The sequence below is a fragment of the Marmota flaviventris genome, chromosome 1 (assembly GCF_047511675.1).
Source record: "Marmota flaviventris isolate mMarFla1 chromosome 1, mMarFla1.hap1, whole genome shotgun sequence".
Lineage (NCBI taxonomy): Eukaryota > Metazoa > Chordata > Mammalia > Rodentia > Sciuridae > Marmota > Marmota flaviventris.
Window position 1 is genome coordinate 187,244,665 of NC_092498.1, and position 22,926 is coordinate 187,267,590.

At 39.9% G+C, this 22,926-nt stretch overlaps 1 protein-coding gene across 8 annotated transcripts in view; it reads right to left on the reverse strand.

The window, feature by feature from the left end:
• Positions 1-22,926, reverse strand: part of Nek10 (NIMA related kinase 10) — a 186,602-nt gene that overhangs the window by 7,980 nt on the left and 155,696 nt on the right. For 4 of the 8 annotated variants that reach the window (XM_071609301.1, XM_071609299.1, XM_034636993.2 and 1 more), the window contains 3 exons: positions 20,933-20,962; positions 19,155-19,255; positions 9,256-9,366 (listed from right to left, as the gene is read on the reverse strand). In XM_071609301.1, the coding sequence (XP_071465402.1) occupies positions 9,256-9,366; positions 19,155-19,255; positions 20,933-20,962 (242 nt within the window). The remainder of the gene's footprint in view (positions 1-9,255; positions 9,367-19,154; positions 19,256-20,932; positions 20,963-22,926) is intronic. The other 4 variants (XM_071609305.1, XM_027932535.2, XM_071609298.1 and 1 more) reach the window with 1 other exon arrangement.

Consider the following 22,926-nt stretch of genomic DNA (forward strand, 5'->3'; position numbering starts at 1 on the left):
TTAAAGAAAACGTTTTTTGAGGTTTCCAGTCTTATGTCACATTAGCTATCTCCTTTAGCTTTGGAACCTCAAAGAAATGGGCCCATAGATGAAGGCAAGGACTAAAAGCCACTGGCCTTGCATTTGAACCCATGTATGTTTATTTTTATGCGAAGAGCTTCTTATGAACTTCTATTTGTGCTTCAGATTCTAGATACATGTATTCTTGCAGCAAACATTTTGCTCCTTCCTGTGTGTTGGTCAGCATGTTCTATATGATATGAGCAGGCTGCAGGCATGATCTGCCTTCTACAAGACCTGTATCTTGACTAGAAGAATAGGTTAACATCTGTGAAATGGTGATACAAGAAATCATGAAGTATGAGACGGTGCGTTCTAGACTTTAAAAGAGGAGGCCACCAGGGTTTGCAGAGGTTCTGTAGAAGGAACATGGAAACCAAGCCTGGATGTGGGTGGGTGGAATGAAGGAAGCAAAGCTGGCAATCCAGGTGAGGGGAGTTTGGGGTAACAGTCAGGCACTGCAGACTGAAGACACAACAATGAGAGGAAAACTACATGAGTCCATTGTTATGGAGTTACAAGGATTCAGAATGAAGGGGGAAGTGACATTCATTAGTTCAGTGAATTTTTAAAATCAACTACTATGTGCCAAACACCGATCCAAAGAATGAAATAACTCAGTGACGATCAAGTTATCCTCTGGGAGCTTGCTGCCTACTTAGGGGGGAGGTGTGCCTGTAAAATATTTAGTTGGACACGTGTAAAATTGCAACTGTGCTGAATGCCTTGAAGGGCAGGTCTGTGGCTCTAGGAGGTGATGATAGATTTGTTTTATCCAGGAAAGGCTTTCCCAAGGTACCACTTATGCCAAGCACTGAGGTAATAAGTAAGAATGAGTGAAGGATCGGGTGGAAAGAGCATTACAGCCGGGGGAAAGCATGATCAAAGACTGGCGGGACAGCATGGCAGATAAGCAAACTATAGAAAAGGGCTCGTGGCTGCTCTGGAGACAGCAAGGGGCAAGAGATGTGATGGCAAGTGATGGAGAGATAAGCAGGGTTTGGACCAAATGGGAGTGGAAATAACATGGAGAGGATTTTTGTATTCTATTAAATGATCCTCCAAAGGGTTTTCTGTGATGTGTGTGTGTGTGTGTGTGTGTGTGTGTGTGTGTGTGTGAAAGAGAGAGAGAGAGAGAGTATGTGAGAGAGAAAGAGGTGGGGGAGATGGTCTGCTTTGAAAGAATCACCCTTGATGCAATGCAATGAGCATAGTGGTTGGATTGGGGCTGGGAGAGCAGGGTGAATGCAGACACACCAGGAGGAGTATGAGGAGGCTCAACTAAATAAATCAGTGACTTATTACTAAGTAACTCATCTAGTCTGGAAAGCTGGATCCCAGAGTTGAGATGATGGATTCAGAAACTACTAACATTTTTTAGTATGATAATAAAAAGCAAGTGTTAAAGAACTAACTTTAAGTCTAATAGTCTGGGAATCAAGGAGATCTGCAAAGCAGCTGTGGCGCTGATGAAAGAGGGAAGGGCCAAGAACCTGGACCAGGTGACAAAGGAAGGAAGGATGTGGAAGAGCCAGCATTAATAACAACAGTAGCACCCACTGTCAGCTAGGGATGCTTGTGACACTCTAGTCATATTTAATAATATATTTGGTTCTTATAACTATCCCCTAAAGTAAATATCATCCCCACTTTACAGGTGAGGAAACAGGGAGATAAACTAATTTTCCCAAAGAGCATAGCTATTAAGTGGTAGAACCAGGGCCGGAACCCAGGGCTGCCTACCACCAAAGGTCAAGCAGAACCATCCATCCTGCCACCAGTCCCAACTGCTAATAACTTGGGGAACACAAAAAATACTCGGTGGCAGAGAAATTACCTAGTCTGTGTGAGGCCCTGGGTTCACTCCCCATTACTGCAGAGAAATAAGTGTCTGAAAAATGAAGTGAAGCAGTTGAAAGAGACGCTAAGATTTAAAGACAGAGCAGAAGGCAAACTTACGTTGCCAGTGTTACTGGGGTGGACAGAGGAGGGGAGAACAAGGTGGCAAGTCTAATCCTGGGTGTGCCAGATGGTAAAGTAAATGTTCCCCAGGAGGCGGAAATAGGGAAGACACAGCAGGACACCTTTAAAGCAGTGGCCCTCACAGCAAGCCAGTGGATCAGCAGTCCTGGGCCAGCATGCCCAAGTCCTCAGTGCACTGTGAACCTTCCACTGACAGGTGTACCTCCTGTGTGTGGCACACATGCTATTTGGAAACATGTATAAGACCTTCTTCTGAACTGAAATAAGAGGGCTCTCCTGCTCTGAACAGACATTACAGTTCTGAAGAACAAACAATAGTCCATGCTATTTGGTGGGGGAACTGGGGATTGAACTGAGTTATATACCCACAGCCCTTTTTCCTTTTTATTTTGAGACAGGGTCTTGCTAAGTTACACAGTCTGATTTTGAACCTGGAATCCTTCTGCCTCAACCTCTAGAATCTCTGGGGTTATGGGCATTCCCCAGCCTGCCCAGTTGATACACACTTTTGAACTAAGCAAGTCAAATAAATACATTCCAGAGAACAGGCTGCATATCCCTATTCCCACTCCTCCTCCTCCTCCTCCTCCCCAAACACCATTGATTTTGAACAGGTATTATGCAATTTGAGCACTTACTGGTCAATAGAATATAGTACTTTTTAGACAGAACCTAAAACAGAAGAAAACAATGAGAAACTACAAATGTAATCACTACTAAATTTCCCAAACAACATTTTCTTTCCCATATCATAAAATAAGGCTATCTGCTGCAGAACAACTACACAAATTATGTGGGATCTAATGCAACTGAGGTAGGACTCTGGAAGAAATTGAGCCAAACATAAATGAAATGAGGTACCAGCAGTGAGAAAATTCACAACATGTTCCATCACTCTGCACTTGCTGGTCTCTGGTCTCATTTCCTTTTGGATTTCCTTGTCCTCTTTGACTGAACTGCATCATTATAAGACATAACTTATTTCCTAATTTTGCATCTTTTCTAACCTACAGCTCCTATTAGCTTTTTATTAGCTTTTTATAGGCCACTTTGTTAACAAAAGTGTCCAGTCTTTATTTTTTTTTTGTTTTCTTACACACACACACACACACACACACATACACACACATCTGCACATGCACCCACATATGCTTGTCCATCATCAGCCCCCCAACACTCTCAAAGTCCCCACTGCTAATGAAAAGTAGCCCTGCTATGTAGGGCCTTACATTCCCATCAAGAATTTTTGTCTACCTAGCAAAACTAAAAGACTGGAAATCTACCATTAATTACCCAGAAGATTTGTCTTCTGCAGACCCTGAATCGGACACTGATGGTGGGGTCAAGGCAAAGAGGGAATGGTGGCCTGAGTCTGCCAGGCAGGAGAGCCCTGCTATAGGTCCTCCTCCACTTGGTCTAAACAGGTTCGTGCTGCACCTGCTGATTTATGATGTCTCCAAGGGCCCTGGCAAGGACTAGGCAAATATAAACCATGATGATTATATGCATAAAGGACCATTTAATTAATTAATTAAGTCCAGGATGCTGAGCAATCTGCCTGCCTGCAAAAGAGCTGAAAAGCTGGAGTAAGGAAGCAAAGAATGTGCCAGCTGTTAAATAATGGAAACTTGACCTGCTGATCTGCACTCAAGTGCACACCAGATTGGAAACGGAAGAGAAGAACCAGGGAGGCACACGCCTAGAGGAAGAAGTTCTGGGCCATCTACCCCACACCACTGGAAGACCATCACAGGGTTTTCTCTAGGCCTTCCCATCAAAGGGTGCTCCCTAGAATGGCAGCAGCAGCAGCACTGGAGGAGCTGGGTAAAATGCAGAAATGGAGGCCCAGGATGCGATTGTATCTAGATAACTTTTTTGCCCTACTAGACAGACCATCTTTCTAACAAAAAGTCTTTGGATACACCAGATGTTCCTAGTGGATAGACACTATGTTCTATACAGCTCAGCTACTCAAAGCATGCCCCTAGACGGGCACAGCACAATCTCCCCTCCTCACCAGACCTACTGAATCACAACCCACATTAATAACTCAGGTGACAGATATGCACAATAAGATATGAAAAATGTTGACCTTACCAGACTAATGATTTTCAATCTTGTCTGTACAAAGAAATCACCTGAGATTTAAAAACAAACCAATACCTGGATCCAATCTCTGGAGTTCCATTTCCGTGGGGGGATTAAGTGATGGAAGGGACATTCGGCCTGTTATGTTTAAGAGCTCTAGGTAATTCTAGTAAGCACCAAAATTTGAGAACTCCTGGCCATGGCTCAATGCTTAAATCATTAGCTGCTTCTCACCTGGGTATAGATTGTTTTGTTTGTATTCATTCTTGGTCCAAATGATGTTTGTAACTTATAACATAATGGTTCTCAGCCCTCGCTACCTGCTAGAATCACATGGCTCCAGTGCCCATTGTGCTTTTGTACAAATTTTAAAAAGCCACCTTCTTACCCCAGAGGATGCAGCCCAGTAAACCCTTCATCCAGGTGCTTTTGGATAGGACAGAACCACTACAGTTCTATGTGGCAGCTTTGCTAGGTGAGCTGTTTTCAAAACACTCATGCCCAGACACTGGTCTGGGAGGGATCTGGCATCAACACTCAAACTAAATGCATGATTGTTTTTATTATTAAAAAAATTTCTGACATTTAACAAAACTAGAGAGGATAACACGATGAACTCCGTTAACCCACCAACCAGCTTAAACAGGTTGCCTCATTTATATCTCCTCCACATCCTGTCCTACCTATGCAAGTTCTACATACAGAAACTGGAAAAGGAACCCTTTAAACACACTAGGCCACCCATAAAATCTCAACGTGGCACTAGAAAAAATGTGGATTTATTTTTTTAAATAATCAGAATACAGCTATCCCAACAGAAATGACTAATTCCTTAATAAAACAAAATTTACAACCAATGTTTACATTTTCCTGATTATCTAAAAAAAAATACGTGTTTTGAACTTTGCTTTTCAAGTTTTTTTTTTAAGTTAGTAAGGAGTAAGTCCATATATTGCAAGTGGTTGATATTTTCCCTAAAATGTTTTAAACTTTATAGGCAATCCCTCTCTTCCTTTCTCTTCTCTCCCCTCCTTTTCTCTTCCTTTCTCTTTCTCCACTCCTCCTAACAATATATTTATTGGGAAAAAAAAAACAGGTCAGTTTTCCTGCAGAATTTCCATGTATGGGTTTTAATCCAATTACTCCAATACTCCAATTATCCACAATTATCCTCATGCTATCAATTAATATGTTCTCTTTCTCTCCTGAATTTGCTGCAAGTGGTAAGCTTGATCCAGAGCAGGGATTGGCAAATAATTTTCTTAAAACAGTTAGATAGTAAAGGTTTTGGGTTTATAGGCCATATGGCCTCTGTCTCAGCTACACTATTCTGCTTGGAATGCAAAAGTAGCCATAGACAATATATAAGTGAATGCATAGGATTGTGTAAATAAAACTTTTTGCAAAACCAGGTGGCAACCACATTGATCTGAGGGCTCTAACTATACAAAGTCTGGTTGACTTTGTATTTAGAGGCTTGATCAGATGTAGAAGCAAGCTTTTAGCAAGAAGAAGACTTAGTGTTGTTCATTTCCATCAGGGGGCATAGCATGCCAGGTTGTCCCTGTTCTTGTGATGTTAGTAGCCATTGGAGGATCATATCTAGATCCACTCTTTCACCAGGGGCTGCATAACTATAATATTCTTTACTCCTTTGGCAGTTATTAGTAAGTCCTTCCATAATGAGAAACTTCCCCTCACCAACCATTTAGTTACCCCAAGATAGAGTTAATAAAGGACAGACAGAATACATTTGCAAACAATTTTTAAAATAATGAACTGAGTATTCTTGAGAAGTAACCAATGAGAGATTTTCTTCAGTATCATTATGAACACTTGGATTTAAACATTATTTAATGCTTTCAATTATCCATTTTGGTTCTTACTCTCATGGGTACTCCAATTATCCCACAGATAGGCAGTGGGAGCCTTTGCAGGTTATGCCCCCAGCTGTCCTCGATGACACACATGCTATGTCAAGATACTCCAACCTAGTCCTGTGTCCTTGCTGCTCCAAGCCCATCAGCTATCTCCGAGGAACCATGGATAGATAGAGGAGCTCATTGCTGCTTAGTTAGTTCCTAAACCATTTTAGTTTAGGTATTAGAAAACGTGTATTTTTTTTTAAGATTTGTCATGAATTTATATTCCTTCATAGTGATACTGCCAATGCTAATTTGAATTGACCTCTCGCTTCTGTTTCTTCTTTTTCCCATGATGAAAATCTTAGTTCCCAAAGACACCGATATAGTCACTCGGTTGCCTTATTGTCCCTGCAGTTCCAGGCAAGACAGAGCAGGCTGTACTGAAGACCACCTTAGGTGAATTATAAATAAGGACCTTAATTTCCTAGGAAAGGGCTCATCCATTTTCGACTTCTCTATATATCCTGCTGTGTCTAATTTCTTAATAAGTAGACACAATCAGCCCTAATTTTGCTCTCAACCTGGAGACATGGGGTCTCTAGTTTCAGGAGAGAGAGAGAGAGAGAGAGAGAGAGAGAGAGAGAGAGAGAGAGGAGAATCAAGGGTATTTTATGTGCAGCCCTGTTGTGGGGCAACTGGATCAGTCAAAGGCTAATTGGCCAATCCTTTAGGACTATACACGGAGTGAAAAACCTACTTCTGGAAAAAAATTATTGCAAGCAAAAGATTATACCAGAAAGGCGGGAAACAGCTCACAATTTTCTCACTTAGATTTAGATGGGGGCTGGAGATCTTTCAACATTCATATGGAAATATAGGAATATGTTACATCATTATATATTTTAATCAAGAATTGAGTACACCGAGAGTATCTCATACAGAATATATAAATGATACATTCTATAATCAATAATTATACATCAAGGACCTGCTACATGCCAGGCACTACATAAAACCCTTCAAAATGGATCAGAAACACTGCCTGTGGGGAAAACAGAACTGTAAGTCAGAAGAAAAAATACTTTAAACATAAGAGTAAAAAAGTGATCCAGTCATAAAGAAAGGGGAGATTAACCCTGAACAGGAAAAATTAAAGGAAGCCTTTATGGAGGAGCTGACTTCTCAGTTCAGTGGTGAAGAACAGGAAGGATGTCAACATCTGGGCAAGGTTTCCTTAACACACAGGGGTCAAGGCTGCCTCTGCAAGGGACAGAGCAAGAAGGCATACACCATAATGCTCTAAGCATTATGGCTCCAGCCTGGGAGCCTATAGAGCTTCTAATAAGTAGACACAACCTACTTATTAGTAGATTGTGACAGAGCCCTGGATGGAGCTGAGCATTCCTCTTTCCCAGCCCAAAGGTCCACACAGGGTGTCCCATAGACTTCCATGAGCTTATAGAATCAGAGAAGGGGACCCCTGTGATCTTCACAGGAGAGTTGAATCTGCTTTTAAATGAAGTTGAAAATTAGGATATATCTATCCCCCCAGGACACTTATACCACCTGTTAATCTCCATTTTTTTTTCCTCCCTAGACCAGAAGGGAGAGAAATTAACTGCACTAGTAAGAGATGCTACCGTGGTGCAGAGGAGGAAAGCGCAGGTCTGCAGGGGGAGGTGCAATTCAACAAAAAGAAATCTCCTTGCCTTCAGGGGAAGAGAGAAAGACAGCAAGGCAAGGATGCAGAACCAGAAGTCTGAGTAATAAAAAATGAAAATGATTTGCTTTAAGGACACACACACTGTTGGAAAATCACTGAGTAAGGAAGAGTCAGAGCCACCTTTGTGTATATCAGTTTGTAGTAGAAGCTTTCACCTTTAAAACTAGGATTTCTGGTAAAATAAGTTTATGTACAAAATGGATTATTGGGAATATCACTTTAATAAGAATAGAGAAACCAAGCAATAGGTAATCTTTTGTGGGAAATATGAGCTTCTGTCTTTTAAAAATATATTTACTAGTCTTCAGGATACAGAGTGTAAGTATCATTAAATAAATATGGGAGGTCTCTGTTTCTGTTTCCATCTCCTCTGGTTTCGTTTCTTGGCCTTATTTGCCAACACAATGCATGAAAGAAATCTCCCTCTCTAATCCTCTGATGAGACAGGGTTTGTGCTTTCTTTACCTACAACCTGAGTACCCTCCCCATCTCCTTTTAGTGTGTACAGGCACTAATGGTGCAGGCATGGAAGATGGAAGGCAGCGGAGCAAATGTTCTATTAGCCTTTCTTATTGAAGAGCCTATCATATTCCCTGAATAATTCCCAATCCATGTTTAAGACCAGATACATTATAGGGAAAAGAAAGTCAAAGGGAAAGTTCATTGGTGGTATGTCCATGCCAAGGTTAACAATGTTAAAAAAGAAAGAAAGAAAGAAAAAAAAATTTTAAATATAAAATTGAAAGGGGACCAAGCATCTTTACCTGGGTTTGCTGAATGACCTGTGTTTTGGGCCTTTCAGGGACAAGAAAACTGAGTTTATGGCTACTTCTAAGACAGAGGGATTTACTGCCACCAAGTTGTGCTAATGAGAGAATAAACAATTAAACAATCACTAATAGTTAATTTAGTGATTTAGTCACTAAATGTGAATGTATGAATAAAAATATTTTTTAGCATCTCAAGTTTAGGAGATTGCTGAATATGGGAAAAAAAAAAACATTAGAAATAGTTCATGTAGCCCTCTCACAAATCATCAAAATCATGGTCTCAGAGCATCAACTGCCTTTTTAAAAGGGCAAAGTTCAACTTGGGGGTCCCCTGTAGACTCCTTCTAATAAAATATTGGGGTGGAATCTTCTAAAATATGTGAAATATACACACATTAAGTTAGATATATAATAACATTTATTCTTGGGCTGGGGATATATATCTCAATTCATAGAGTGTGTGCCTCAGATGCACAAGGCCCTGGGTTCAACCCCCAGCACCACAAATAAATAAATAATAACATTTATTCTTAGGAAAATACATAATAATGCTGAAAGAACTCTCTATTAGCATCTGAAAATAATGGCTAAAGAAACAAAGGCTCTCACCTTTGGGAGAGGCAAAGACTTACACTTTATTTGGTATTTTAAGCAGTGATAAAACCCTTTAATAAAGGATAGAGCTCAAAGCACAAAGTAAAGGAAGAATAAGATGTAACTGATGTGTTTTATCAGCTAAAGAATTCCTATATATAGAATACCATACCTTTTTAATTTCAGATTTCAAATTACAAGGGTTACTCTGCTGGCTGAAGAGGGATTTCTTGAATCTCTCTATAACTCTTCTTTTCAAATTGTGGTGCAAAGCCGGAGGAAGCTGTATGAAATCAGAAAATAATCATTAAAACCAAATACTCAACACTGCATTGCTGACCACAGGCAGCATTTACAGGGGGCCAATGGAACAATGTGCAGCCAATGGAGCTATCGTTTAAATTTTATTCCAAATTAGTATGACTCTGTGCTATGATTTTTTTTTAATCTTATGACGCCAAAGTAGTAAAATAAATCACTGCCTTTCAAAAGGTCTGCTTTCATTTATCTTATCCTTGTTATACTCATTGATATTACTTTTCATATAACAACTAAACCATTTACTAGTTGCACACATATTGAATTTTGTAAAGAACAGCCTTGAAAAAGTAGGGTACATTTGATAATGTTTAGGTGGGTATAGCACACTCAGAACCATCCATGGTAAACACCCTGGCAGTGGCCCTTGTCATAAAGGATCTGATACTTTAGACCAGAAAATGCATGTCTGCCACAGTTCACAGTCACCTGCCTGGGAGTGCCCCCTGAAAATTCAGCTGGAGAGAGATCGGATTTTAGGAACTGCTTGTATTCAGAAGACAGACAAAACAGATTAGTATATATTAGGGCCCGGCCAGGATGAGTGAGACTTAACACATATGTAGAAAGTCATTGTGGAATCTTAGAAAATATGGTAACTAGATGAAAACAAGGAATTTAAAAAAAATGATTTGCAGTGCTTTGCAGGTTGGATTTACACAGGAAGTTAAAGATCCCAAGAAGCACAGAGAGATGAAGTGAAGTCTGGGAGACGGATAACAGAAAAGACCCAGGGTCAGCATTATAAGCAGTCTCAGGGTTGACAAAGTGTTCCATTTTGTATATTGGGAGATCTTGAAAGGGGAAGAGGAACAGATAAGAAAACAGATAGCTCAATGGGAAGAGACCCAGGATATAAGTAAAAGCTCAGATCAAATGAAAGAATGACATGGAGAGACAGTTGGGATTTTCTAGGCTTCCTTCCAGTTCCGGTTGGTGTCACGTGGCTATCTTTGGCCAATAAGATGGTGTGTATCACTCTAAGGATGAAGGGATGCTCCTCCTTTACACAACCAGGGTGCTCCTTCCATCTCTATCCTCCCCTACTGCAGCCCAGAGTCCACCTCTTCTACATGGCATGGCCTCGACATGGTCAGCCTGAGTGAGAAATCACCTTCTATGGTGTCAAGGCAAGGGATTTGAGGGAGTACTGTTTAGTGGCATACAACTTATCCTATTCTGAATAACACAAAGAACATCTATTCATTCAAATTCATGTAAAAGGTAATAGAAGAGCAAAGCATAGGGTCTTTGGGGTTTGCAATGACTGATTTTGTAGCCAAAGAAAAATTGTTCATAATCCCAAACCTGATACAATGCAGGACCCATTATGAAGTTTTATACTTACACAACACAGAAACACCGGGCAACTGAAAAGACTATGGGGGGAGGGGAGGGAGGGAGAGAGAGAGAGAGAGAGAGAGAGAGAGAGAGACTAGCAAGAAGCACTCTACCACTGAGCTACATCCCCAGACCCCCCAAAATGCTTTTAAATGTACCTGTAATCCTTGTGCTTGAGCTAAAGTAGGCTTAACTAGGGGGAAATGGATTATTCTGGAGATACTGAGCCCTTCTGAGTGCTTTGAAGGATTTAATCATCTGGCAGCACTAAGACTTCACTGATCTCTTTTGATGTCACTATTATAGCTATCTCTTCCCTTGATCCCAACTTGATTCCTCCCCATACCCGCAGCAAATGGTCATAATTATTACAGTCCTTTCACATGAGATGGAAGGGGGAAATCATGTAAGATAAAGGAGTGATATTTCTGAGCATTAATGAGCAAATAGTGGGAAGACAGACAATGGAAATGAGCATAAAAGATAGATGTGTGCAGGAAAGAATAGCAAAAGAAGAATGGATTTAATATGCAATAGAAACAGACAATGAAGGGGAGAGGCACACACACACACACACACACACACACACACACACACTTTCCTGGCGAAGGTTTGGGTTGAGCAAGAAGGGGATGGGAAAAGTCCATGGAGAGGCATGGGGTTTGGTGGATTCTCTATTGTTGCACACCAGAAGTTGCCACCTCACTGAATCAAACACCAGAGGGCAGTGTCGGCCCAGGACTATATGTCTGTGGCCCAGTGTGATTGCAGCACAGCTGTCCAAGAGAAAGGCAGCAAGTACTGTCTGTACTATAAACTCTTGAAGGTGTTAAGCACCCAGTGGGCTCATAGTTTCTTCAAAGGAACCTCAGCCCAGTACTCTGGCAGCTATATGTATCGAATTAATTCAGATACTCTGAAAAATCTTGCTGTTTATTTAACTTGATAAGTCTCTATATAACTTAGAACTAATTGCACTTACTGCTCTAGATGACCTGCATAAATTGTATAAAACTCATTCGAATGAGCTAACATTCAGTCAACTTAAAGATTCATACACTGGGAAGTATTAGAAAGCTATTGTATCTTATTGGAATAATGATCTCCATAGACAGCATCTCATTGTTAAAGTTTTTATGGAAGAATTTTAAATTTTAGAGTGATGACTCATGCTTAGCTAAACTGCAGATGATGTGAGTATAATGATATATTATGCACAAGAACTATCATACCAGTAATAGAAAATCAATACCTATGATTCATATGTGCTAGGCACCATGATCACTCTTTTATGGGCATGATCATACTTTTTACCCACAACAAACTCATAAAGCAGCACTTATTTTATGGGCGAGGAAATCAGAACTTAAAGACCTTATATAACATGCAATACACTTTCTGAAGTAGTAAGTGTTCTAGCACAATCGCTACCCTAAAGCAAATACCAACAGTACTAGTCACTGCAGGACAGCACTTTATAGTTTATTAATATTTTCATATACTTTGTTTCCTTCAAGGCTCATGGCAATCCCAGAAGATCTCCCATTTTATGAGCAAAGAAACTAATTCTAGAAAAGGTAATGACTTTCTCAAAAGCCAAAGATTTGACAGCTTATATTTTGTTTGCTTTACTACACCTTACAAAGTAACAAAAGAAAAATTATGAAATCTGACCTGTACATTTTCTAGTAGGTTTTTTCAAACTTGTAAAAAAGAATGTATACATTCTTTCTAAAGAACCAAATTCTCTGTCCAAAAATACATCAGCAGACCACTAGCAGTCCATAGGGCTCCATCTGATAAATAGTTACCTAAACCAGTATCTGATTCTATTTCTGAAAAAGTTATTTTGACATGTTATTGCTTAAGAGGAAATTTTCCTAAATGCTAGATGAGATATTCAAAGACAATCATCCAAACATACACACAAAAATGTAACACTTCTCTTAGAATTTACAGACCCTGAAAACATATGTTGATTTGAGTAACACAGATTTACCCTAAATATCCTGTTCTGGTTAATCTCTGTCACCTTGCCATTAGTAAGCAGGTGATCCAGGTGAGTGAGTATGAATTGTTAAATTCTTATCAATCATTTGCTACAAAACACTGCACGCGGGGCCAGGTTTGTGGCTCAGTGGTACAGCGCTCACCTAGCATGTGTGAGGCACTGGGTTGGATTCTTAGCATCACATTAAAAAATAAAAAATAAAAAAGGTATTGTGTCTATTTACAACTAAAAAAAAATTCTTAATTAAAAAAAAAAAAAACTGCATGTTTCCCTGATGACAGCCAGTAAGATCATTTTCATTTGAGGACAGCACATTACTGTGCATTTTTTTTTCCTGTTAGTAATGATTGTGGCTGTTAAGATGAGCAGTCATGAAGATCTACAACCAGAACTGTCTGCCTGGTCTCTTGGAGATAGATGTTTAGTTTTTAAAAGTTGATAAATGCTGATTTTCGACACATTTATTTAAGAAGACAAAACACAGAATAGACTTAAACTCCAGCCTTAATTTGGCTGTGCAGCTCTTACCTAAGCAATAATACATAAAAACTCATACTAAAAGGTCACCTGTGTACTTGTAGTCACCTTATAGGCCAAAGATCGATTTTGGTTTCTGGCAATGAAAACGAACCCACAGATTTTTCATTCTTAGCTTCCTGGTCTTAAGATTACCATTTGAGTTTTGACAGAAACAGATGTCAAATCACTGAAGGCAGAAGTAAGGATTTTAACATCCTGCCTTGTAAAATAGTTGCTTTTAAGTGATTTTCACAGGTCTGTCTCCATGGCAACTGGACAGGAAAGGCCACCACCAGCCAAAGGCAAGAAGTTTGCCCTGCAAGTTCATCTTTTGGTTTTCAGGAAGTATGTGGCCCTCAGGTCAGGGCAGCCACCAAGCTTAAGTACATAAACATGAGAGAAAGAAGGGTTTGTTTGGTTGGTTGATTTGTTTCTCAATTCAACCTTGCTTTCTCCAAGTTTCCTTTGCAATTAGCAGAAAGAGAAAACTGACTTGGTCTCTAACTTACATCACATATCCTAGTATAATGATTAGGCCTGTATTTTTTGATTTGTGTCAAAAGCATCGACTTTGTTTAGCACTGTAGGTTAAAGTTCCCCAGAGGGGAATCATTGCTTACTATGTGCAATGCCATGAACTTTCCAGCATTCTGAAACACATTTGAAAAACCATGATAGTTATATCTTCACTTGGAGTAAGGAAAGCCATTCTGCCAAAAAAAAATGCGAACTCATTTGTCACACTGGCAGTTTAAAAGCATAATAATCAGATATTTACAATAGTTTTATTCTTGCTTTAAAAATACTTTGAAATTCAATAAAGAAATGGAATATACCCGTTAAAAACTTTTTTCATTTTTTACATCAAAATTACTGAGACAGGCATATGGAAGCTGAACTTAAATTTCAAAGGATATTTCTCTTAATTTAATAGTTATTAGTTGAGGTAACTGAAAAGTCATCTAAACTATTTCTATAACACTAGAGTTAAGAATAGTCTCCCATGTTTCCATATCAATGGTTAAATGGAGATGCATTTTTAATACAATACTTTATAAGAGAGAGCAGATCACAATTTTTATTTATTAACCAGGCTTCCCTCCTCCCCATACACACATATTTCCTTGTACTCCTTCACTCCCTTTTTCATTTACTTGGAAAGGTTTTTGTGGTTACCTAAGAAAAAGGATGGCAGAAAAAAAGAGGAAAAAGTAATCCATTTTGGCTTTTGCATCTAAAAGAGCAGACATCAGGGTGACCAAAAAGAACAATAGATTTTGGGACAAAATTTGACATAAGAACCAGACTGCTCAACCCTACGCATGAAAGAGGCTCCTCAGTCTAGAGGCAGAAATCAGAGGGGGTGTGGGTGGTGCCAGAGAGTTGCTTGCCTAGTCCCCAGGCTGTGGGCCACTGATCAGTGCCCGTCGGCTCCAAGTCCGCCCTTGACTGACCTGCCTGTGAAACCAACACTGCTCTCCTTCACCAGCTGTCTGGATGCCAACCTCGCCCATAGGAAGGCCCTGGAAGGACCCTGAAGGAGGATGGAGCTCATCTTTCTGGTCCAGCGATGCTGTTGCCTTGCTCCAGTGGTACACGGTGACACCCCAGTGGTAAGAGGTCACCCCAAGTCACATTCAGTAGCACTGACTCTGTAGGTGGCTTTCCAGAGACTTCTATGAAATAACACCTACTTCTGGGTAGTCTCCCCTGATTCCATGGAGAGTATACACCAACACCATCCAGTGCTGATTTCCCAACGACTTCCACAGCATGGTACCTCATGTGATGTCTTGCTCTGGTCCCCAGAGGGAGGCTTCTGATCAACTTTCCCCAGCATGACACTTTTGCAAATTTCTCTGACCTTTCCAGTGATGTCTGGACCTCAATCCAGAGTAAGCGGTGTTCGTATTTGTTTCCTTGTTAGGTGCTCTGCCTCAGTCCTAGAGCTTATGACTTCTCTATCTGCTATTCCTATGTGCTTTGGATTTCTTTCCTCATCATCAGTAGATAAAATTCTGTTATCGTTAATAATTTATTATATTAATCTCATTCCTTGTTGAAATTACTGTTGTGGCTTGGATCTGGAATGTCCCCCAAGGGCCCAGGTGTTCATAGCATGATTCCAGGGAGGCACGACTGAGAGGTAGTGGAACCTTTAATAGGTGGGGCCTAGTGGGAGGTCTTCAGGTCATTGACGACCTGCACTTGAAGGAGACAGTGAGACCCCAGCACCTTCCTTTTCCTCTCTTTTACTCTTCAGACACAAGGTGAGAGGATTTGCACCACCATGTTCTTTTACCATGATATACTGCCTTGATATAGGCCTGTCAAGGGCCAACTCATCATGGACTGGAATCTCAAAAATGATGAGCCACAATAAATCCCTAAAACTTTTCTCTTTATAAGTTGATTGTCTTGGGTATTTGTGACAGTGAGGGAAAGCTGACTAACACAGTTGTGTGGTTTCTGACTGGACCCTCACTGATACCAGATAAAGGTTCCAGGAATGTCCAAGGAGCTTGACCCCCAAAGACAGGATTTGGGGAGTGGTATGATTGTGTCCTTGGATCAGTGCTGAATTTGGTTGGTTGGTTTGTCACCAACAGGACAATATCCAATAGGATCCAGTAACTTATTTCATTTAGTGGCACCACAACTGATCAGCTCATCACCTCGATGCAGTGCTGACTAAAGCCCAAATGGCCACTGCACTTGACTGTCAGGCAACAACAAAGACCACAAGGACTGTGGTATGGAATGGACTTTTTTGAGTGCACTGGAGCACTGATAAAGTAACAAGTGTGGATCTTTTAACTGTCTGTTCAAGTCATGATCTGAGACCCAGGAAGATTCCAGCAGCTCCAAAATAACCTGTTATTTTGTGCTGTCAAAGCACTGATATGGCTGATAATCAAATGCTGAATTTAATTGGAAAGGCTGATAAATTACAATGTCAGTTGAATTCACACTTCATCAAGTTTTTCATGTGAATGTTAGAAAAAAAAGAAAAGGATACTAAAAATTAGAATAGGGATTTCTCGCTGAGCCCAGATCATGCTGACAGTCTTAAAACCCAAGTCACTCTGGGCCTTCATTGTTAATGCAAGAAGCTTGTTGCTCTGTGTCTAAGAAAACAAGCCTCCCTTTGCTTGAAAACTGGATGATAAAATCAATGGGAACAGATGTCTTTAAAAGAAATACTCATTCTTCATAAGATCCACAACAATGAGGACCAAATCCATAGCCAGAGACGTATCTCACTATGATCTAGGGGAATTAGTATCCACCACCACTCTGGAGGAAATAACCTATCCTCGAAAAGAATTGCAAGATTTTGCTACTATATATTAGCAACCAGCCAGAGAACATGTGCAGAAGTGGATTCTAAGGATGTTAGGCCAGGAAGGATAAAATATAGCACAAGACCAGACTGAATTCATCAATGTGGGTGCACACAGTAGAGATTTAATGTGTTAGTTCAGCAGATGGAGGTGCAGCTTAACTATTTGGTGGACTGAAACTGATTTTCAATGGTGGCCTGTGTTTCGTGATGGTAAAGTGCCAGAACTTCTCTGGCACGTGGAGGAGGGAATCCAAAGGCTCAGAGAAACAGGAACATTGCAGTGGATTTACTAGATGTGATCTGCACGTCCACTCCCCCACCGCTTTCAGACAGAACACCCAAAAGGCTCTTCTTTTAGTAAGGCACTGAGAAATACTCGGAGAGGGGAGCCTCTGCATCCTTGGAAGGCCCCAGGGTTGCTCTCCTTTGTAAGCCAGCTATAACACTGAAGGACACAGTATTCCAATGTATCCAATGGGCAGAGAGAGGCCATTTGAAAGCATGTGACAAGTGGTGAGCGTTCATGACAAGGTAGCGGCAACATGCTGTTAGTTAGAAAGCCTTTCACTGCAGACATCTTTGGTGGTAATTAATTAACTAGGGTGTTCCTGGAAAGAAAATCAGTAGTCAGCCTACTAGGTAGGACATTTCTGAGCCCAAGAAACAGAAGAGAAGCTCCAGATCTGGCAGACAAGATCCTGACCGGAGTTGCCACTGCCACTGTTATAGTTTCCAATATAGTTTCCAGACCTAAGTCAACTCAAGGGCCCAGAGCCCCTTGGATCATACGGAAGCTGGGATGCGATGAGGAGGCAGGTCCTGAAACATACTATAACATTTCCTCCAAGCCTTCCCACAGAGATCTGCAGCCATTTACTGAAGTGATTGTACACTGGGGAAAAGGAGGCACAGGTTTTTTGGGAATAATAGACACTGGTTAAAAACCAATAAGCAAATTCCTAGAGTCTTAAAATGCCACTGTGTTGCACCAATCAAAAAGTATTTTGCTGTATATTTTTGCAGGAAGGGTATTCGGTGATAAATGAAATATCAGCCCAAGTTTGCACTTATAATGATCCCAGCTGGTCCACTGATCTTTAGATATTTCTCTGCAGGACTTGAATGGAAAATTGGAATTGCCAAAGTTGGCTACTAACAGCAACCCAAGGCAGAATTTTTTAATCTTATTTATTTATTTATTTATTTGGTACTGGGGATTGAACACAGGGGTGCTTCACCACCAAGTTACATCCCCAGTTCTTTTTTTGAGGCTGGTCTTGAACTTGTGATCCTCCTACCTCAGTCTCCTGAGTCACTGGTGCACACTAGATCCTGCTTGGATCTTTGAATCTTACAGTGAGGAAGTGTTTATGCTTTGGTCACTGATAGATCCAAATACCTGGAATTGTGTTTGGCTCAGGGCAGGCATTTAGTCATCACATATCCAGTGAGCAAATATATCAATAAGCTACATATAACACACAGTCATAAACTTCAACATAATACTGACTTTCTTGCCCAAATGGTTACAGTTCTTATTGAATATTTTAAGTTGTTTTCACTAGACAGGTTTCTGTCCATCATTAATAGATACTTTTCAATACTGATTCTTTTTCCTCAGTGCCTAAGTCTCTGAGATTTACAAATAGAAAATCTTAATAATCCTGGATTTTGTGTGGTTTTTGGCTTTCATATTTCTGAGCCTTCCTAGTGTCAACCGAGCATCCTCAAGATTAAGGATGGTGGTGGGAGCACTATTTCCTGTGGTAAAGCTGTTTATGGGAAAAGAAGCCCCGCTCTATTCCCACCCCCACCCCCCCACACACACACACACACACAAGGAAGGGCCATTTGTGTGGAAGTCTGCTTCTGGCTGGGCTGCTGGGAGCCATTAGCCAAGTAGGTATGACAATTTCCTTGCCAGCTACCCCATGTTGCAGTGACATTGAATGTAGGTGACCTTGCTCAAGGACCAAGGCGGATTAGGGTGTTCCCGGTTTAAGATAATCGGGTTTAGGGCGTTCCTGGTTTAGGTTCCAGGTTTAAGGTTTAAGATTATTCCTGCTGGGAATAGGGCGTATCCTGCTGCCTGAGTTCCCCTTGAGTTCTCACGGGATTCAGACAGTATTCTTGGGGAGATAGAAGCCCAGTGGAGGTGGATTTGGGCAGAGAACGTGGATTTCCCCAGAACGTGTTTGTAGACGGCTGGTGTGAGTTCGGGAATAAAGAGTTGCTGTTTGAATCTACAAGCTGTGTGGTGGCTCGTGATTGTGTGCCCAGCCAGACTGCGGCATTTGTGCCCAGCCAGACTGCGGCACTGGGCAGGAAGAAATCACAAGGAAACCCCGACCTATTTGCTTTTTTACCCTGTTGCCCTCCCAGCTTGGTTGCCAAGAAGTATCCCTACACGTGTGTCCTGGGAGGAAATAAAAACAAGTGTTCACTCAGCTGGAAGTCCTACAAGGTAGTTCTTCAGTGGTATTAGTACCCAACTTGTGTTTCAGATGGAAAAGAAATAGAAGGCTGGAACACTGACCTGTGTGATATAGATGACTTTGTGCAGCTGGATTAGTATTTGCTGGATGGGATCACTGATCTGACGCACCTTCCTCTGGGACACAGCAATTCCTGCAGATGCTGTGGGTGAAAAATTCCACAGTTAGTCAAGTTCTCTTTCAAAGACGATATTAATAAAAAAAATGGGATAATTTTCTGAAAAAAAAATTTAAAGGAAAGACCTCACCTTATAAATGAGACAATATGAAGAAACCCTGTAATATTTTATGATTTGGAATAAACAATTCCTTCCCTTTACTTCTCAAGCTTCTAAGTAACATAATGGTTGTACCTGTCATTTGCAAGACCAATTGTCTACTAGATATTTCTCCTGCAGTTTCAGCAAGGAGGAAGTGGTGCTTTGTGGCCACTGAAAAGCCCAGCTTCAGATACACTTAAGTGGCTATAATGATTTTAAATTTTAAATTCATTATATCCTCCATAAAATATTTTAAAACCAATTTTGTCCCAACTAATAAACACAAACACCAAATAGGCAATGTTACAGAGAAACAAAACTTCTCTTAGCTAGAATTAAGTACTTTTTAAATCCTTGGTTATTATGAATTATAATTTTCACCTGAATTTCATCCTAGGTCTAAGCTGGGCACATTTATATTTTTCCTGACTTTTCCTTATAAAGCTATATCAGCCACTCATACACAACTTGACACCTGTTAGTCTGATATCAGGCTATTTAAAGGGATGACCTTGATCCCTATGATGGCCACCAGACCAACTCGACCTCCTCTTACCTCTAACTTCCCATGGGAGGACATGGAAAAGGGACTTCAGATATGTGCCTTATGATATTCTTTCTCTCCCTGCCCTTAGCTTTCAGCATGCTTTTAGTAACCCTTAATAATTCCATTTAAAAAAAATAGTTTCTATGATCCACTTTTCTTCTTTCCATACAACATCAAACCTATATGAAATTAAACTTGAATATAATCACTGCTTTAGCAATCATTAAGATTTTTTTCAAAATGATTCTAATACAAGTGCTTTCTGAGAAAGCTTGCATATTTGCCATAAATTCTTTGTTTTCAAAACATTTAAAGAGAAAATGTAGTGTAGTTGTTTAAGAGTTAACATGTGTTATTATAAGCATATTAAAATTTATATTTAAGACATATAAAAGAATAAAATATAAACATCCTCTTTACTAGGTATCTTTAGTTGAAATATTAGCACAAGAAATAATCAGATTCTATGTCATCTGCAGTCAACATCTTGCTTAAATATTTGGAAGTTAAAGGATTTATCTCCCCTGAATACTCTGTCTAACTCTTTTTAAGCATTAATTATTTGATCATTAAAATGAGGTTTAATAAATTACCCTTAGGGTAAATATATGAAGGTAAATCAGAAAGCACTAATGTAACTGTAAAATAGAAAATGGGAATTGTCTGCTCCAGCTTGTAGAGATGGCCAAGTGTACACCTGCCACATTTTCTACAGTGATAGTCCTTGCAGGAACAATGCTCATAATGCAACCCTTTCTTTGTTCAGATCCATAGCAAAAAATGGAGACCAGGTGATGTGGCCAAGCTGATGCTACTACAGAAACATTAACTATGCATTTTCTGAAAATGGGGGCGGGGCTTGGGTTTTTAGCATTTCACATTGACTACTTTGTATTTTTTATTGGTAGACATGACAGCCATAGGTAACAAGTTAAAATCTCACGGCATTGGCAGAGAGCTCTTAGGCTTGTGATGACATTTGGGGTGGGATATCACACAGGTTTGACTCTACCTTGCCACAAGCATGTGCTCATCTGTGGCCCTAAATACAAAAACAGAGAGAGTTAGCTAGGTTGTCTACTTTGGGAACTGATCAATTATGCAAATTAACTTGAAAATTATTTCCCTTAAGACCACTACCCTCTTAATCCCAGTAAATTCTTGACTTTCAAAAATAGTTTTGATGGCTTATTCAAAAAACTAAATTTCAGATGTTTAATTATGTTTGATCCTTATAAAACAGCAAATGATCAAAATATAAGTATTACAGATGGTGCTCAGGCTCCCTAGAAACCACCCCACACTCCCACACCTACCCAGATAATCCCTAATATCAACTTGGTATATTGCCTTTTGGTCTTTTTCTATCCATTTGTGTATGTGTGTGTGTGTGTGTGTGTGTGTGTGTGTATCTCCAGAACACTACTTTCCAAACTATGGTTGAGTCCTGAAATCAATTTAATGTGTTGTAATTCGATTCATTCCATTTTGACAAATGGAACAAAGCAAATTAGAACAGGAAAGAACAATTTCAGAGTACATCTCATGTAGTAAGGGTCCACTCCATCAAGACATGATGGGTGTATCTTATTGAGGGTTATTTCCAAAAGACATTGAAAGTCACTACTATAGAAAGTCTCTAGTATTATTTCCTCCTTTTCTATCCTTCTGTCCTTCTTCCTTCTTCAGTCCCTCCCTCCCTTCTTCCCTCCTTTGCCTTTTAAATGAATGGTGACACATCACATCTTATAGACTATTTCACAATTTGTTTTCTCAGCCTCTCATGGAGATCCTTTTCTTCCCCCAACACACCCAGTTCTAGCTCATTCCATATAACTGCTGATAGTTTCACATGTTCTGGAAGCACTATGGTTTACTTGGCCACTTCTGCCTTGCTGGGCACTGAGTTGCATTTCGATTCTCATGATTTTAAGTGATGCTGCACTGTGTATACATGTGCATGCCTCATTGTGTGTTAAGTACAAGAGCTTTTTCAAAGCTGATATGGAGAAATTAAATAGCTGGTCCCTAGAATATACACATTTCTTACAGTGACAAATTATTTGAGGGGCAAGGATTGAACCCAGGTCCTCACACATGCTAGGTGAGCTTTATGCCAACTGAACCACATCTTCAGCCCCCTGTAATAAATGCATTTTTAAATGGCTAAGTCACCTTATACTCTGACAGAAGAGAAACTATTTTCCTATACCTTAATCAACACTACATATTATCAAATTTTCAATTGTGCCAATCTGATTTTTTTCTGTTGTATTTTTTGAATGCAAGTGAGGTTACTATACTTTGCTGTATTTTTTCTTGCTAATTTGTAAATATTCTTACTTATTCTGAATACTGATCCTTTTATTGTACTTTGCATTTAAAAGCATTTTCACCTAATCTGTACTTCTTTTGAATTTAAAGGGTCTTTCCCACCCTGCCACCTGAACTAAAATTAATGTTTAGTCTCAGGTACTGCCAAATCTCTCAGGTACATGCTGTCACTGTATCACAGCAAGCTGGGGTCCCATCATCTGCTTAGAGCCATGGGGGATTCTTGCAGGATTACTAAACTGGGATATGAGTTAGGACTGGGGAGACAAAGGAAACTTCAGACTGGGAATGATGTGTAAGAAGTCTACCTGAATATTTGCAAAATCTTGATTTCCCTGGACAAGTGTAGCTGATTCTGGGTTTTTCATCTGATCGAATTCTCACATTTTTAGTATCCTCCTTCCCTCGAATGAAGATTAATTTATCCCTTAATAATTTCAGGAAAACAAAACATTTTTTGAAAATCCAAATAAATATATTCCCTTATTTTTATTCTTCATCTACTGATGAACAACCACCAAGTTCACGGCAAATATTAGCCTTATCATTGAATCTAGTTTTAAAGCATTTTCTCTCAATCTTTCAAATTAGCTCATTAATAATACTACACTTCCTAACTATTCACAAAAAAAGCAGATTATATTTATATGAACAATTTTATCCCCCCCCCCC